The sequence below is a fragment of the Amblyraja radiata genome, chromosome 18 (assembly GCF_010909765.2).
Source record: "Amblyraja radiata isolate CabotCenter1 chromosome 18, sAmbRad1.1.pri, whole genome shotgun sequence".
In the NCBI taxonomy this organism is placed as follows: domain Eukaryota; kingdom Metazoa; phylum Chordata; class Chondrichthyes; order Rajiformes; family Rajidae; genus Amblyraja; species Amblyraja radiata.
The window spans coordinates 39,604,022-39,620,782 of NC_045973.1; the positions used below are offsets into that span (position 1 = coordinate 39,604,022).

The window sequence follows — 16,761 nt, forward strand, 5'->3', positions numbered from 1 at the left end:
TCCAGAGAACCTGCCTCCACCACCCTCTGAGGCAGAGAATTCCACAGACTCACCACTCTCTGTGAGAAAAAGTGTTTTATTGTCTCCGTTCTAAATGGTTTACTCCTTATTCTTAAAACTGTGGCCCCTGGTTCTGGACTCCCCCAACATCGGGAACATGTTTCCTGCCTCTAGCGTGTCCAAGCCCTTAACAATCTTATATGTTTCAATGAGATAACCTCTCATCCTTCTAAACTCCAGAGTGTACAAGCCCAGCTGCTCCATTCTCTCATCATATGACAGTCCCGCCATCCCGGGAATTAACCTTGTAAACCTATGCTGCACTCCCTCAATGGCAAGAATGTCCTTCCTCAAATTAGGGGACCAAAACTGCACACAATACTCCAGGTGTGGTCCCACTAGGGCTCTGTAAAACTGCAGAAGGACCTCTTTGCTCCTATATTTGATTCCTCTTGTTATAAAGGCCAACATGTCATTCGCTTTCTTCACTGCCTGCTGTACCTGCATGCTTACTTTCATAGACTGATTTACAAGGATCCCCAGATCCTGTTGTACTTCCCCTTTTCCCAACTTGACGCCATTTAGTAATCTGCCTTCCTGTTTTTGCTACCAAAGTGGATAACCTCACATTAATCTGCATTAAACTTCATCTGCCATGCATCTGCCCACTTCCCCAACCTGTCCAAGTCACCCTGCATTCTCATGGCATCCTCCTCACAGTTCACACTGCCACCCTGCTTTGTGTCATCTGCAAATTTGCTAATGTTACTTTGAATCCCTTCATCCAAATCATTGATGTATATTGTAAATAGCTGCGGTCCCAGCACTGAGCCTTGCGGTACCCCACTAGTCACTGCCTGCCATTCTGAGGGACCCGTTAATCCCTACTCTTTGTTTCCTGTCTGCCAACCACTTCTCTATCCATGTCAGCACTCTACCCCCAATACCATGTGCCCTAATTTTGCCCACTAATCTCCTATGTGGGACCTTATCAAATGCTTTCTGAAAGTCCAGGTACACTACATCCACTGGCTCTCCCTTGTCCATTTTACTATTTACATCTTCAAAAATTTCCAGAAGATTAGTCAAGCGTGATTTCCCCTTCGTAAATCCACGCTGACTCGGACCGATACTCTTACTGCTATCCAAATGTTCAGCTATCTCATCTTTTATAATTGACTCCAGCATCTTCCCCACCACCGATGTCAAGCTAACTGGTCTATAATTGTCCCTAGTGTGTGTAGGATAGTGTTAATGTGCGGGGATCGCTGGTCGGTGCGGCTCCATGGGCCAAAGGCCTGTTTCCGCAGCTCTAAACTAAACTAAACTAGCTTCAGGCCTAAAGTAGGGTCTTGACCCAAAACGTCACCCATTCCTTCTATCCAGAGATGCTGCCTGGCCCGCTGAGTTACTCCAGCATTTTGTGTCTATCTTCGGTTTAAACCAGCATCTGCAGTTCCTTCCTACACATTAAACAGACAAACCTGCATGTTTAAGCCACACCTTCTCCCCCCCCCCCCCCCCCCCCCCCGCCATGTTTCTTCCAACCTGGCAATCAATGGGTTAAACTTTCCCCCCTTTACTCAATTATCGCTGACAATAATGGATAAGAATCCTACATCCCAAAGACATCAGGTTGTCTAATTGTAAGCTACCTATGCTGTAGATGGATGGGCAGGAGAATCATCGAGTAAATGGCCATATGAGAGAAAACAAGTTACAGGGAATTAAAAGGAGGGGTGGGATGGATGGGAATATTCCGAGAACCTCGATGGGCTCAATTGTCTTTTTCTATTTCACGAGCAAAAGAAGAGATATAAGAAATATGAGAATCTGAAGAGGGGTCTCGACCCGAAACGGCACCCATTCCTTCTCTCCAGAGATGCTGCCTGTCCCGCTGAGTTACTCCAGCATTTTACGTCTACCTTCGATTTAAACCAGCATCTGCAGTTCTTTCCCGCATAAGAATGATGTTGTCCATTTGCACCTCGCAAAATAGTATCGTGGGTCAAACTTCAAATGATTTTAAAATTCAGTGTTAGTTCATATTTCTTCATTTGTGAACATTTGCGGCACAGCTTGGATATCTGCTGTTCGACAGCGCCAGAGATCCAGGTTCAATCCTAATCACAGGTGCTGTCTGTGTGGAGTTTGCACAATCTCCCTGTGACCATGTGGGTTTCCTCCAGGTGCTCCGGTTTCCTCCCACATCTTGAGACATGCAGTTTGTAGGTTTAATTGGGCTCTGTAAATTACAGGGAGTGGATGTACAAGTGGGAAAATGTGGAACAAATGAGAATGAATGATCGATGTCCAGTCTGGGCTCAGTGGAGCAAGGGCTTGTTTCCATGATGTTATGTTTAATCCAATCAAAATATTAAGCATTGTTAAACTGTTATCACGTTCTCGGATACATCATTACTTTGCCAAAATACCATAAATATCAATACCAGATTTACACAGGGGATTGTGCATTCACATGCTGTCATTTCCTTTAACACATTTTCATATTTCATTGCTTTATGCTTCTTGAACATATATTGCTCTATAAAGTGTTAGCTATGTGCTCTGGACATAGACTGATAGATACGGAGTATGAACTATAGAAATATATTTGGGCTTGAAACAGATGAAGGGTGAGGACGTGTAGGAAGGAACTGCAGATGCTGGTTTACACTGACGGCAGACACAGAATGCTGGAGTAACTCAGGCAGCATCTCTGGAGAGAAGGAATGGGTGACATTTCAGATCAAGACCCTTCTTCAGACTGATCTTTTCGGATCAAGACCCTTCTTCAAACTGATGTTTTCAGACAAAGGTGGGGACAGTGTGTAGGGAGATACTGCAGATGCTGGTTTCTCGACCCCGAACATCACCCATTCCTTCCCTCTAGAGATGCTGCCTGTCCCGCTGAGTTACTCCGGCATTTTGTGTCTATTAAAGGTGGGGACAGTGTGCCAGAAAGCAAAGACTCAATGTCATGCAAAACTCATCCTGCACTCACAGTTAACTGTTACGCTGTTGTCACTGTAGGAGGTCCACGGTGATGACCTGACTGCATCCAGAGAGCCTTCACTACAGCCAGTAGCTACAAGAAACCATCAGGCCTTGTTTAGTTTAGTTTAGTTTAGTTTAGTTTAGAGATACATTGTGGAAACAGGCCCTATTGGCCCACCAGGTCCGTGCTGACCAGCGATCCCCGCACATTAACACTATCCTATACCCACTAGGCACAATTTTTACATTTACCAAGCCAATTAACATACAAACCTATCGTATTTGGAGTGTGGGAGGAAACCGAAGATCTCGGAGAAAACCCTTGCAGGTCACGGGGAGAACGTACAAACTCCATACAGACAAGCACCCATAGTCGGGATCGGACCCGGGTCTCCTGCGCTGCAAGGCAGCAACTCTACCGCTGCGCCACCGTGCCACCCAATAGAGGCCTTATTGCATATAACTGTCTGAAGCCTGGACCCAGAGTTCCACTCCACACCCTTAACCTGGGCTCAATCTGCCAAGACAATCCCTCCTGATACAATGATACATTAATTTGTTGTCATTTGAACCTCATTGAGGTTCAAACGAAATTTGGTTTCTGCAGTCATACACACAAGAAAAAGAACAAAGACACAACACAATTTACACAAACATCCATCACAGTGAATCTCCTCCTCACTGTGATGGAAGGCAAAGTCTTATCTCTCCCCTGCACTCCTCATTCTCCTCCCGATGTCTGAGTCAAAGCCCCCGGTGGGCGATGGTAAGTGTCCCGCGGCCATTAAAGCCGTGCCGGGCGATGCAAGGCCGCGCTCCGGGTCTTGGTGTTGGAGCCCCTGGCGTGCGCTAGCAAGTCCCGCGGCCATTTAAAGCGCGCCGGGCGATGTAAGGTCCCGCTCCAGGTATCGTTTTAATCTCATTCTCCTCACCGGTGTTGCACACACTGGCATGGTTTCACATCAGTGAACTTCAACATGCCATAGTATCCATGTAAAATTGCACAAAATAATAACAAATACTTTTATATAAAGACTTACTTTATTTCCTATTTGAGGTCTATGCCCATGTTTAATAACTGGTCCTTACATGGTCAAGAGTGGCAACATTTGAACCCTTTGAGGGTTATCACGGCAGAATAAACTTTCATCCGACAGCAAAGAGTCTCAAGTTTCAACATTACTCAATGAGAAAAAGTGTAAACATTACTTAACTTTTAGATTTGATGTACATTTTCAGTAAATATCTGCCGTGCCAAAGAAAGTACGATATAATGGCTGTGAAAGGTAGAGCTACAAACACAATTATTCCATTCCATTAAGATAGCATTATTAAAAGAGAACATTTTTTTTCCCTGTTTATATTGTCTTTGAAGTTTTCTGGTCTCACATAAAATGTTATTCTCACACTGATCATTTCATTCGATAACTCAACATGTGAGGGCAAACAAATCTATTTTAAAGTTAGCATTGTCTAGAATAGAATATCTTTTAAAAAAAATGTATTCACTACTAAAATCATATGGAAATATAACTAGTCAACAGACACGAGGCATTAAGAAAGTCCTATTATATGGTCCACTTCAAGAGACAATGGGTTTCAATTGTCTTGGGTGGTAGAACAAAATATCGTTTTCATCTCATTCTCTGTTTTGTGGGCAAAGATTGATGATTATTACAAGTCGACAACTGTCCTCAAACTGAGTGGCTTGATTTGGCATTTCAGAGGCACTTATGAGACAACATCAAGTCCATGGATCTAAGGTTCACCTGAAGATCAGATCAGGGCAAGATTGCAGATTTATTTCCATTAAGTGACATGAGCAAACCACATGGGTTTGTTAATGACGGCCTGGGAGCTTCGTGGCTGCTTTGATCCTAACTTTTGTTCCATATTGATTTAATAGACAGAATTTAAATTTTAACTCATCTTTCAGGTGAATTTGTCCAGAACTCAGAGTGTTTCCATATAACTATGCAACTCCTTGTCTACAGGTTTCACTTCCTTCCCATTACCAAGAGCGTGCACTTCTATCCAACATAAATCTACACCAAAAACGTGCTCCTTTTGCTTCAAAAAGAAATTTGCTTCATTTCCTTTCAGGTGGGTGCAAGAGTCATTTTAATTTAATTTATCGTCATAACTTCCCACACCAATGATGACTGACTTCATTGTGATTGCTGTCACTGCAAAGTGTGATTGCAAAACACGTGAGATTTTTTTTAAAACAAACACTCTTTCACGAGGCAGTGCACATCAATCTTCTGAATTTGTTAAAAAATCTGTATCCTTTTACATTTATTTTGATTGAAATTTTGGATTGAATGTTCATACAAGGCTATGGAGCTGCTAAATAATTTGTCTCGTATGCCGATATTGGACATTAATGTTTCTAGGAATATGATTCAGGTAGTCTGAGCTCCATATATATGGAGCACAGTGTAATTCAATTACCTTGCAAGCATCAGTTCATACCCTGGTAGCAACAAAATGGGAGATACAGTGAATAAAGTTCCCAAGGTGACACTGGGAATAACTTTGACCATGGTTAAAATGTTAAATAGGTGATATTGATTCAGCCGCTGAGGTTTCATTTCTATTGACATAAAAGTCAATAAACCCTGTCCTCTCCCCCGCACTTCATTTAAGTCAACTGGCCTTGTGAGCGATCTAGTGTCAAGCCTTTAAGCAAAAAAGTTATATCAGATACAACGGCGACAGTGTTTGCGTTAGACAGGATGAGCGGTGACAAATACATAAATTTTAGCCAGGAAGGAAGTGAAGGTTCCTTGTCGCCAGAGTTTCATTTCGACATCCAGCAAAAAGTCTTTGGATTCCATGAGTTGCCGTTGTATGTAGACGATTCCAGTGTAAGTGTTTAGCTTCCGCGTGCTGAAGTAGTTCTCGGTATTCCCTTTAATAATGGTCAGCACGATGTTATCTCCTATGTAGGCTGGTGACGGTGCAATGCGAAAAATGGTGCTTGGAACCTGGACATTGGTCGGCATGGTCAACTGGTAATAGGTGATTCTGATAGGTATGTTCTGGCAGTCCATGAAATTGGGACACATAATGCGTTCACAGCGCCTGAGAAACAAAGATTGATTTATTCACCATTGCATAATAAGCAAAATAAAATGTCATAAGGTCATAAGTGATTGGAGCAGAATTAGGCCATTTGGCACATCGAGTCTACTCCGCCATTCAGTCATGGCTGATCTATCACTCCCTCCTAACCCCATTCTCCTGCCTTCTCCCCATAACCTCTGACGTCTGTACTGATCAAGAATCTATCTATCTCTCTTAAAAATGTCCACTGACTTAGCCTCCACAGCCTTCTGTGGCAATGACGTCCACAGATTCACCACCCTCCTCTGACTAAAGAAATTCCTCCTCATCTCCTTCCTAAAGGAATGTCCTTGAATTCTGAGGCTATGACCTCTAGTCCTAGACTTTCCCACTAGAACAAATGTTCATCATTAAGGAAACATCAGTCCATATATTTAAGTGTACGTAACCTGGTATTCCCATGCGATCTCCTATCCAAGTACTAATTATTCTTCCCGGGAGCCGGTCCCACAAAATATGAGACATTAACTCAATCATTCAGATTTCTCCACAAGATGCGATGGTATCGTTGCAGGAAAATTATTATTCACACTCTGTAATGTCTGTGCTGTGCATGAAATGAAGTTTGTTTCATTCATGCTATTTATAGATAGAATGTGTACCGTGATCCCAACTGTAAGGTGCCAACTTTTACCTACATGGCAAAAGATGCCTGTAGCTGGTAGATCAATCCTTCTGAAGACTGACACAAAATGCTGGAGTAACTCATTATCTCTGCAGAGGTGCATCCAGAGAACCTCCATGAACCTCTGGACAGGCAGCATCTCTGGAGAGGTGCAATGGGTGACGGTTCGGGTCGAGACCCTTTGTCCGACGACCCAAAACGTCACCCTTTCCTTCTCTCCAGAGATGCTGCCCGAGTTGTTCCAGCAATTTGTGTCTATCTTCAGAGTAATCCAGCATCTGTATTTCCTTCCTGCACAAATCAATCCTGCTACTCTCCCAAATGTTCATTTATGTGTACGGACTGTCCATAAGTGGGGCGTTTGTAACCTGGCAATGCCCTGTAATATTAAATCTCCTATTAACATTTTTGTTGATCCACCTCCAGGGTGCTCTGCTTAATATTTAAATAATTTCATATTCTGGATTGTATCCCTAGTGGAGAGCCCAGCCTCTATATTTGAAGGGTAGTGACTGGTGTCAGCAGGTAGCTACGCCAACAGGTATCACTTGAAGGGTCCCTCACTGTCTTTCACTGGGACTGTTTCAGATGACCACTGAGCTGATGTATTTACAGAATAACCAGGGTTAAAATAGCCAGGGTCACCAGCCACTTTGTAATATATCTCAATACCAAACATAGCGAGATAACCATGAGAGCTGTCTGAACTCTCAGTCTCACTTGCTGATCCTGCCATTCATCAACCAAGCAACCTTGTTCTGCTCTGTATATTTTCTGCAGTTCTTATCTTTCAATCTCAATAGCATCCCGACTTCAACATCGGGAGCCTGGGAGCTCCAAACCAGCGCGGCCTTGTCGACTTCGGAAGCCGCGGTCTCCGGTAAGGAAGCGGCCGTTCCAGGTGGCCCAGCCGCTGAGAGGACTCTCCCGACGCCGGGGCAACAGCACCCGGCAAGAACGGCCAGGAACATCGGGCCTCCGTAGAGGCAATAGCGGAGGCCTCAATAGGCCTGACTTTGGGAGAACTGGGGATGGGGACTGGACATTGTGCCTTCCCCCACAGTGGTAACCATTGTGGGGGGATGATTTTTGTGTGTAAGTGATTATTTTAGTTCGTGTCCAAGATGGCTGTCGGAAGGGAGAGTGTACGCTGGCGCGGTTTAGCTGCCGCTGCTCTCTCTTCACATTGTGTTTTTGATTATTTTTTTTTTGTCTTTGGATCGAATTCTGTCTTTAATTTGTGTATTGGTAATGTCTTTATTATTTATTTTACTCCGATTATATGTTTTTTACTCTTGTTAAATTCTGTAAGGTGTCCTTGAGACTTTTGAAAGGCGGCCACAAATAAAATTTATTATTATTATTATTAATAGACAATAGGTGCAGGAGTAGGCCATTCAGCCCTTCAGCCAGCACCGCCATTCAATGTGATCTCGATTGCAACACCATTTAAAATCAGCTTTACCGTCCATGATAACTGGAAGCGACGTAGGACTTACATGTCAGGTGCTTTTCTATAGTTCGGTGGGCAATCAACATATGGACATTTGAAGCCCCCATGGATGTTGAAGCAGGTTTCGGTTGACGTACAGTTGTGAGTCCCTATAGCACATTCATCGACATCTGTGGGAAATTAAGCAAAATACTTAGGTTCAATCACTTACCTAGAAAAGCGTGCAAACTAAAAATGTTATAATAATAATCATATCTTTTATTGTCATTGCACATAAGCGCAACGAGATTTGGTATGCAGCTTCCATCCGATGTCATAACTTAAATAACTAATGAAATTTATATTTAGATATCCAGAGACCATGGTTTGTAAAAAGAACATTACAACAGTAAAATAGTCAAAACAGTTCAAACAGACTAAAGTGCAGATGTGTCTGTGCAACGTGACCATCCGAGGGAGACAGTCCATGGGGGGTGGGGGCGCACTCAGCTATAGCTCTGGGAATGAAGCTGAGTGAAGTTGTGGTCTGATGGCAAGAATAATGCAAAGAAAAATATTTTTCTTACGATGCGATACGATAGAACTTTAATTATCCCAGGAGGGAAATTGATCTGCCAACAGTCATAAAAACACAAAATACATGAAACATGAAATTAAGGTGACGAGTGGAACGGCTTGGGGAACGTGCAAAGATTTTGGGGGGGGGGGGGGGAATTCAGTTTCAGTCTCAGTCTACCCCACGACAGAGGGGGGAGGAGTTGTACAGTTTGATAGCCACAGGGAAGAAGGATCTCCTGTGGCGTTCTGTACTGCATCTTGGAATTCTTTAAATTGTCATTCTATAGGTGAACTATGTTAACACAGGAACTCTGCTGACAACCACAATAACAAATGCAATGACTAATGAGCATCATTACAATGACATCTAGTTTTTGAGATGAAGTTTCAAGCTTTGCTCAAAATTGCTGGTTGGTCTATAGTGGAATATTGAGGAGTAACTCAAATGACACGAAGATGGACACAAAAAGCTGGAGCAACTCAACGGGTCAGACTGCATCTCTGGAGAGAAAGAATTGGTGACGTTTCGGGCGAAGACCCTTGTTTAGACTGAGAGTCAAGGGAAAGGGAAACGACAGATGTAGATGGTGATGTAGAGAAATGTAGTCTGAAGAAGGGTCTCGTCACCAATCATCACCTATTCTTTTACTCCAGGGATGCTGTCTGACCCGCTGAGTTGCTCCAGATTTTTGTGTCTATCTTTTGTTTAAACCAGCATCTGCAGTTCCTTCCGACCCAATTCAAATAGCACCATGTGTTTAACACTGGGTCAGTTTGTAGCCAACTATGGTTGAGTCAAAAGTGAAACATATTCACTGCGGAAAAAATTAGGTCCATGTATTTTAAATCTAACAGACGATAACCCCAACTAATATATGATTGAGTGGAAAAATCATCAACATCATTACCAACACCTCTTCAGGGGCCTCCTCAATGTGAAATAGTCTAGTTGAAGGTAAGCAGCATTCCTTCTGCTGGGCTCCACAAGGAAGCAGGAAAGCAGACCCACTCATCCTCCCCTAGGAAGCTTTTTCTTTAGTTTAGTTTAGAGATATAGTGCGGAAACATACCCTTCGACCCACCGAGTCCACGCCGACCAATGATCCCTGCACATTAACACTATCCGACACACACAAGGGACAATTTTCACGTAAACCAAGCCGATTAATCTACAAACCTGTCTGCCTTTGGAGTGCGGGAGGAAGCCAAAGATCTCGGAGGAAACCCACACAGGTCACGGGGAGAACATACAATCTCCGTACAGACAGCACCCGCAGTCGGGATCGAACCCGGGTCTCTGGCGCTGCAAGCGCTGTAAGGCAGCAAGTCTACCGCTGCCTGTTTGTAGAGGCGAGGGATAAGAGGGAAGTGTCTATTCCAACAAAGAAGGTGTGCACAGCCTTGGATGATCAGCCGTGATCATTTTGAATGGTGGTGCAGGCTCGAAGGGCCGAATGGCCTACTCCTGCACCTATTTTCTATGTTTGCCGAGTTTGTAATGTCCAGGGTGAATGAAATTCTTCATTGGCCACTGCTGTAGGTTGTTCTCACCACTCACACAATAGGCTCCACTGATGTCAAGCTGTTCTCATTTCCTTCTTCTCAGGAATACCCATCAGCAGTGCTTCACACACATCCTCCAGTATTCTGATATATTCATTTGCTAAATACCCCTCTCTGTTTACATCCCCGGTAGAGAGGCATGACATGCCATCTTTCATTCTCAGTCCAAACCCATGACTCAGCCTTATTTCCATTTCAGTATGTTCTTCTTGTACAGAAACCTTGCAGAATAAGCAGCTTCCTCAGTGCTCATTCCACACTCTTGCCCTCGCTTCTCCTTTAATGTCTATCTATCCTCCTTGCAACATCTTGTACAGGAGACATAATCTGGCCCCTGTTTACCAACGTTTAAGAAACAGTTAGACCGGTACATGGATAGGACAGGTTTAGAGGGATATGGACCAAATGCAGGCAGGTGGGACTAGTGTAGCTGGGATATTTGGCCGGTGTGGGCAGGTTGGGCAGAAGGGCCCATTTCCACGCTGTATCACTCTATGACTCGGTGTGTTAACACTCTTGGAACTGAGCAACAGCATGTGGCCAAGATGGTTTTCAGTAATATGTCTGCTTTCATTACGTTTGGAAGGATGCACAATTGCTCACCCTAGGAGAAATTGAAATAGCAAATTAAAATAACCGTGAGTTAGATGGAGCTCTAGGGGCTTGTGGAATCCAGGGATATGGGGAGAAGGCAGGCACGGGTTATTGATTAGGGACGATCAGCCATGATCACAATGAATGGCGGTGCTGGCTCAAAGGGCCAAATGGCCTCCTCCTGCACCTATTTTCTGTGTTTCTATGTTTCTAGGAGACGGTTAGACAACCTCTTTTCTGCATGGAGATTTTCACCAGGGTTGCCAAGGTCCATTGAAAGTGGGAATGATAATGAACACAACTTCCTACAAGCATCAGTTCATCACCGAGCACCATGAACCTCCTCTCTTGAACACACACAGGTCCATTCTCATTAATATCAACCCTCTGCCTACGAGATTTCCAGCAGTTACCTGCCTGCCTAGTACTTACACTCATTGCTGTGGCCAACAATGTTTTGGTCCTGAAGGAGGGAGAGAAGGCATGCAGGTGTCAAGGGTGAACTTAGCAGGTGTGAGTTATCAAAATCTATAATCATATTGAGTGTCTCTCTTCCGTTCTCCCTTCCATAAATTCACATCTGTTCACTATAACATTTCCACTCCCACCCAGACGCTCCATATATCACGTCTGGAGTGAAAATCACTTCCTTTTTCACACAGCCAGTGTTATTTTACTGACTGTGCCAGAATATTTGTTAAAGCATGAAACAAGCATTATTCATTTGTTAATTCAATCTGTACATGGTGAGCAGTCTGCTTGAGGAGATTTTACATCCAGTACTGGCTGCAATAGTAGGAAAAAGAATGGTAATATTTTCCATATTTGACGATTGCTCAATCATGAATGGTTTTAATTACTTCCATCCTTTTGGGGTACGGCAATTCATCATTGCATCAATCTACCTTTTCGACGCAAGATATACACGGTGAATATCTTCTCTTGGAACAAGACGTGGTTGAAATGGATGGTAAACACAAAGCAAGGCACAGAGCAGAGAGATCATATGTGGGTCCAATGGGAATACTAATTCAAGAGGCATCAGAAAGTCTACCATCTTTCCTTTACTATTTCAACATATGTACAGTATTTGCTTGTGAACAGTGAGTTATTAACATGCTGCACTACGCTAGAAAATAGAACCAGGGGCAGTGCGGTGGTGCAGTGGTAGAGTTGCTGTGTTGCAGCGCCAGAGACCCAGGTTCGATCCTGACTACGGTTGCAGTCTGTACGGAGTTTGTACGTTCTCCACATGACATGCGTGGGTTTTCTCCGAGATTTTCGATTTCCCCCCACAGTCCAAAGACATACAGGTTTGTAGGTTAATTGGCTTGGTATAAATGTAAACTGTCCCTCTAGTGTGTGGGATAAGTGTTAATATGCGGGGATCGCTGGTCAGCATAAACTCGGTGGGCCGAAGGGCTTGTTTCCGCGCTGTAGCTCTAAACTAAACTGTTTTGTCCTGAACCCTGGCCTAATAGAGAGCAGACAAGCAGAGGTTCCTTTACCTTTCAAAAATACTTAACATAATTAAGTCAGAAGCATGAGCCATAATGTTATTATCATCTTCTGCACATTGCTGTGCAGATGTCCATTCCAAGCCAATAGGCCAGATTTACTGAGAGTGGGTTTGTTGCTGAACAGTACATCATTCTCCCCGGCACTGCTCCAGTTCTGGCACACATTGTGAAAGGCCTGGATAGAGTGGATGTTTCCACTAGTGGGAAAGTCTAGGACCAGAGGGCATAGCCTCAGAATTAAAGGACGTTCCTTTGGGAAGGAGATGAGGAGATAGTGCCAGTGGATGCCTGGGGAAACCAGGTTCCGTAGACTTTAATAATTAGTACTTGGATGGGAGACCGCTTGGGAATACCAGGTTATGTACACTTATATATATGGACTGTTGTTTCCTTAATGATGAACATTTGTTCTAGTGGGGGAGTCTAGGACTAGAGGTCATAGCCTCAGAATTAATGGATGTTACTTTAGGAAGGAGATGAGGAGAAATGTATTTAGTCAGAGGGTGGTGATTCTGTGGAATTCTTTGCCACGGAAAGCTGTGCAGGCCAAGTCAATGGATGTTTTTAAGGCATAGGTAGATTCTTGATTAGTATGGGTGTCAGGGGCTATGGGGCGAAGGCAAGAGAATGAGGTTAGGAGGGAGAGATAGGTCAGCCATGATTGAATGGCGGAGTAGACTTGATGGGCCGAATGGCCTAATTCTGCACCTGTCACTTATGAACACTGCTGCATATGCGACTTTGGTCATAGTAAGCTCCACGGCACAGTCAATCTTTACACAAATCATGGCCTGGACCATCGGATTTCCGAGTGCAACCCCACAAGACCAATAAAATCCTGAAATCCAATCTAATAAAAGGAATTTATCTTGTTCAGTCACCTTGGAGGCCTTAATACCCATCTATTTTTCATAGCTTTATGAGTTGTCAGCTGTTTAGAGGCGATGTCAGCTTTACAATTTATGATTGGGATAAACATTAATTAGGAAGAATTTAGCCTCCCTGAGATCAGATACGAAGAATACATTATTTGCAACTTTAATTTGCTTAATTAGATGCAATTTAACAAATCAATTATTGTTGAATTGGATTATTCTGGGTTCCTGAATTTCTTCCTGGATTATTCCTTGTAAGGAATAAGAAGGCAGGCATGGGTTATTGATTGGGGACGATCAGCCATGATCGCAATGAATGGCGGTGTTGGCTAGAAGGGCCGAATGGCCTCCTCCTGCACCTATTTTCTATGTTTCTAATTTATTTTCAGAATTTTTCCAGAACAGAGTCATATGGGTTGTACAACATAAAAACAGGCCCTGTAGGAAGGAACTGGAGATGCTGGTTTAAACTGAAGATGGACACAAAAAAGCTGGAGTAACTCAGTGGGGCAGGCAGCATCTCTGGAGAGAAGGAATGGGTGAGGATTCGGGTCAAGACCCTTCTTCAGACTGAGAGTCAGGGGAAAGGAAACAAAAGATGTAGACAGAACAAATGAATGAAAGATATCCAAAAAAGTAACGACAATAAAGGAAACAGGCCATTGTTGTCTGTGATCTAGGTGAAAATGAGTTACAGACAATGAGATTCAGCAAGATGACTTTGAAGCTGGGAAGACGGATTTGGGAGATGGAGAGAAGGGGAGGGGGGAGAATGCAAGGTTTATTTGAAGTTAGAGAAATCCATACATACTGTTGGTTTTTAAGCTGCCCAAGCGAAATATGAGGCCTTGTGAATCACATTGACATCATGCCTATCTATACTAATCCCATTCACCTACAGTAATTCCATATGTTTCTGTGCCCTGCTCATTCAGGTAGCAGCCAAGATGCCTCTGAAATGCTGATACCTTTCCTGTCTTCACCATGTCATTTGGCAGCACATTCCAGTTACACAATGTATGAATAGGATGGAAGGAATTAAAACCATCCAAAACTGAGCGATCTTCAAATATCTAAAATATTGCTAATCCCTTTATCTCCTAGGGAGACAGTACTTGGTTTACCAATCCGCCGCGTCTGATCCGATTAACGTGAACAGAGTAGGTAAGACTCACTCTCTGACACCATGTAATGAGTTGAGTCAAACATACATCAACATACAACACATGTTTATTAAAGTCCACTTACAGCATCGGTCCGCAGGGCATTACAGTTCCTAGCAGCTACTCATACTGAATGGCGTAGGCAAGCTCTTGGTAATATGAATCGCATATTAGGCGGAGCAACTACTAACAAGTACTACAATTGGTTAGTAGGAAATAACCAATCTACAAAAGTATACTACATTAAATGTCCAAAGTTGCTGGTTGCACATAATTACTAGCATTTTTTTCAAATTATCTAGTGTTAAACTATGCTGTCTGTCAGACAGAATATGCTTCAGTTGAGAAAAACATCTTTCTACCTCAGCTGAGATCACTGGTGCATACACAAAACAAGCTACCAAATCTATATTCATGTCGATATCTTGTGCATTACAACTACCTTTGAGAACTTTAGCTATGTTTTGTATTTCTTCAAGATCTTTGTTAGCTAAAATCACTCTCACATTTTCCTTGTATATCTTTACCTACATCGCCAGGAACTTTACGAATATCGGCAGTTACTTTGTTGAAAACCTACAAGTTATTCACTAATGTTTCGCCACATTCCTCAAGGGAAGTGATAGCTTGTGGGAAGTTTGCAAAATTGGAAACAAATAAACACAAGATCGCGGTGGAGGGACATTTTCTGCATTATTTCACTGACGATCCTGACTGCAGCAGATTCTTCTTCTTCAAAACAGTTGACGATTTATTTTAACTTTTCAAATTTTGCTGCATAGTAGAGTACAGCAGAGAGCCATGTACCCCACCTAGTCAAAACGGGCTGAGGAGGTAGCGGAATCTCGGGTGCCATTTCCTTGAACAACTGCACACGTGACGGTGCATTGAGGAAGATTTACTTGACATTAGAAACTATGCGATCGACATTTGGAAACAAGCTACGTCTGTGCTTGACAATTCTGTGAAGTCCTTGAGCTAAGCATGTCAAATGCAACATTTTGGGGAATACAAATTTAAGAGCACAAGCATCTTTTTTCATGTACGGAACTGCATCAGTCACAAACAGAAGAACATTCTCGTGTTTTATACCTTCTGGCCAAAGTACAGCAAGTGAAGATGTAAACAACTGAGCAATAGTTGAGCTGACTTCTCCAATACTTCAGATGTCAACAAATACTCCTTTGATGGTTGACCTGCCTCCAGTGTACCGATGACCACATTGGCATCATATCTCCCCACAGCATCGGTTGTCTCCTCTATTGAGATCCATATTTTGTTGCATGCAACTTCATCTCCAATTTGCTGCACAACAATGTTGAAGTTGCTGTCAATGTAATTTTTCCATAATGATGACTCGCTTGGTATATGTTCCTCTGTGTATTTCTCTAAAAACACACTGAGAGATTTGATTTCCAAATTCCACAGTGGAATTCCAGCATCAATGAATGCCTTGCACAGATCACTCGAAAACTCAGATTTACGACTGGAGCCAGCAGTAAATGTAGTGAGTGAGGAGCCAAGCTTGGGTATTTCTCTTGGGTAGTCTACACCCCAGCGGTAACAACATGACTTCTCCAATTTTAGATAGCTCTTGTCTTCTCCCTCCTCCCCCTCCCCCTTCCCAGCTCTCCTTCTAGTCCTACTGTTCCCAGCTTCTTCCTTTCTTTTTCCCGCCCCCCCACATCAGTCTGAAGAAAGGTCTCGACCCGAAACGTCGCCTATTCCATCTCTCCATAGATGCTGCCTCACCCGCTTAGTTTCTCCAGCATTTTATGTCTACCTTCGATTTTTCCAGCATCTGCAGTTCTTTCTTAAATAGATCTTGGAGAAGGCAGTACCAGCAGAATAATAATTATTATTATTGTAATCACGGTACAACTAGAGAAAACAGCACGATCTTTTAGCAAAATGGCAAAAAAAAAGCTGGTTTAGGCACTCGATTGTGAAAAGGGCATTATCCTGGTGAAATCATCAAAAAAAGGCATTTATGGCAAAATCCTGGCTTTAGTAATCACGTATTGTCTTTCTGCTGACTGGATAGCACTGGAAAGCTTTTCATCGCAGCTTGGTACAGGTGACAATAAGCTAAACTAAATTAATTATCTCCACAACCATCTGTGATTTCACAACATATTCGCTCCTTTGATTCCCACTTACTGTCGTGGGGTCTATATTATAACACATTAAAGTGACCATGTTTTGCTTATTATTAAGTGCTCTCTGGGATATCCTGCCTTGGTACCACTCCCAAATCAACTGTTCAGCCCCACTTTTCTAAATT

General features: G+C 43.1%; 1 protein-coding gene across 3 annotated transcripts in view; it reads right to left on the bottom strand.

The window, feature by feature from the left end:
* Positions 1–4,019: 4,019 nt before the first annotated feature.
* fbln2 (fibulin 2) overlaps positions 4,020–16,761 on the bottom strand; it is a 224,809-nt gene continuing 212,067 nt past the window's right edge. For all 3 annotated transcript variants that reach the window (XM_033037199.1, XM_033037197.1, XM_033037198.1), the window contains 2 exons: positions 8,251–8,374; positions 4,020–6,084 (listed from right to left, as the gene is read on the bottom strand). In XM_033037199.1, the coding sequence (XP_032893090.1) occupies positions 5,727–6,084; positions 8,251–8,374 (482 nt within the window). In that variant the 3' untranslated portion in view covers positions 4,020–5,726. The remainder of the gene's footprint in view (positions 6,085–8,250; positions 8,375–16,761) is intronic.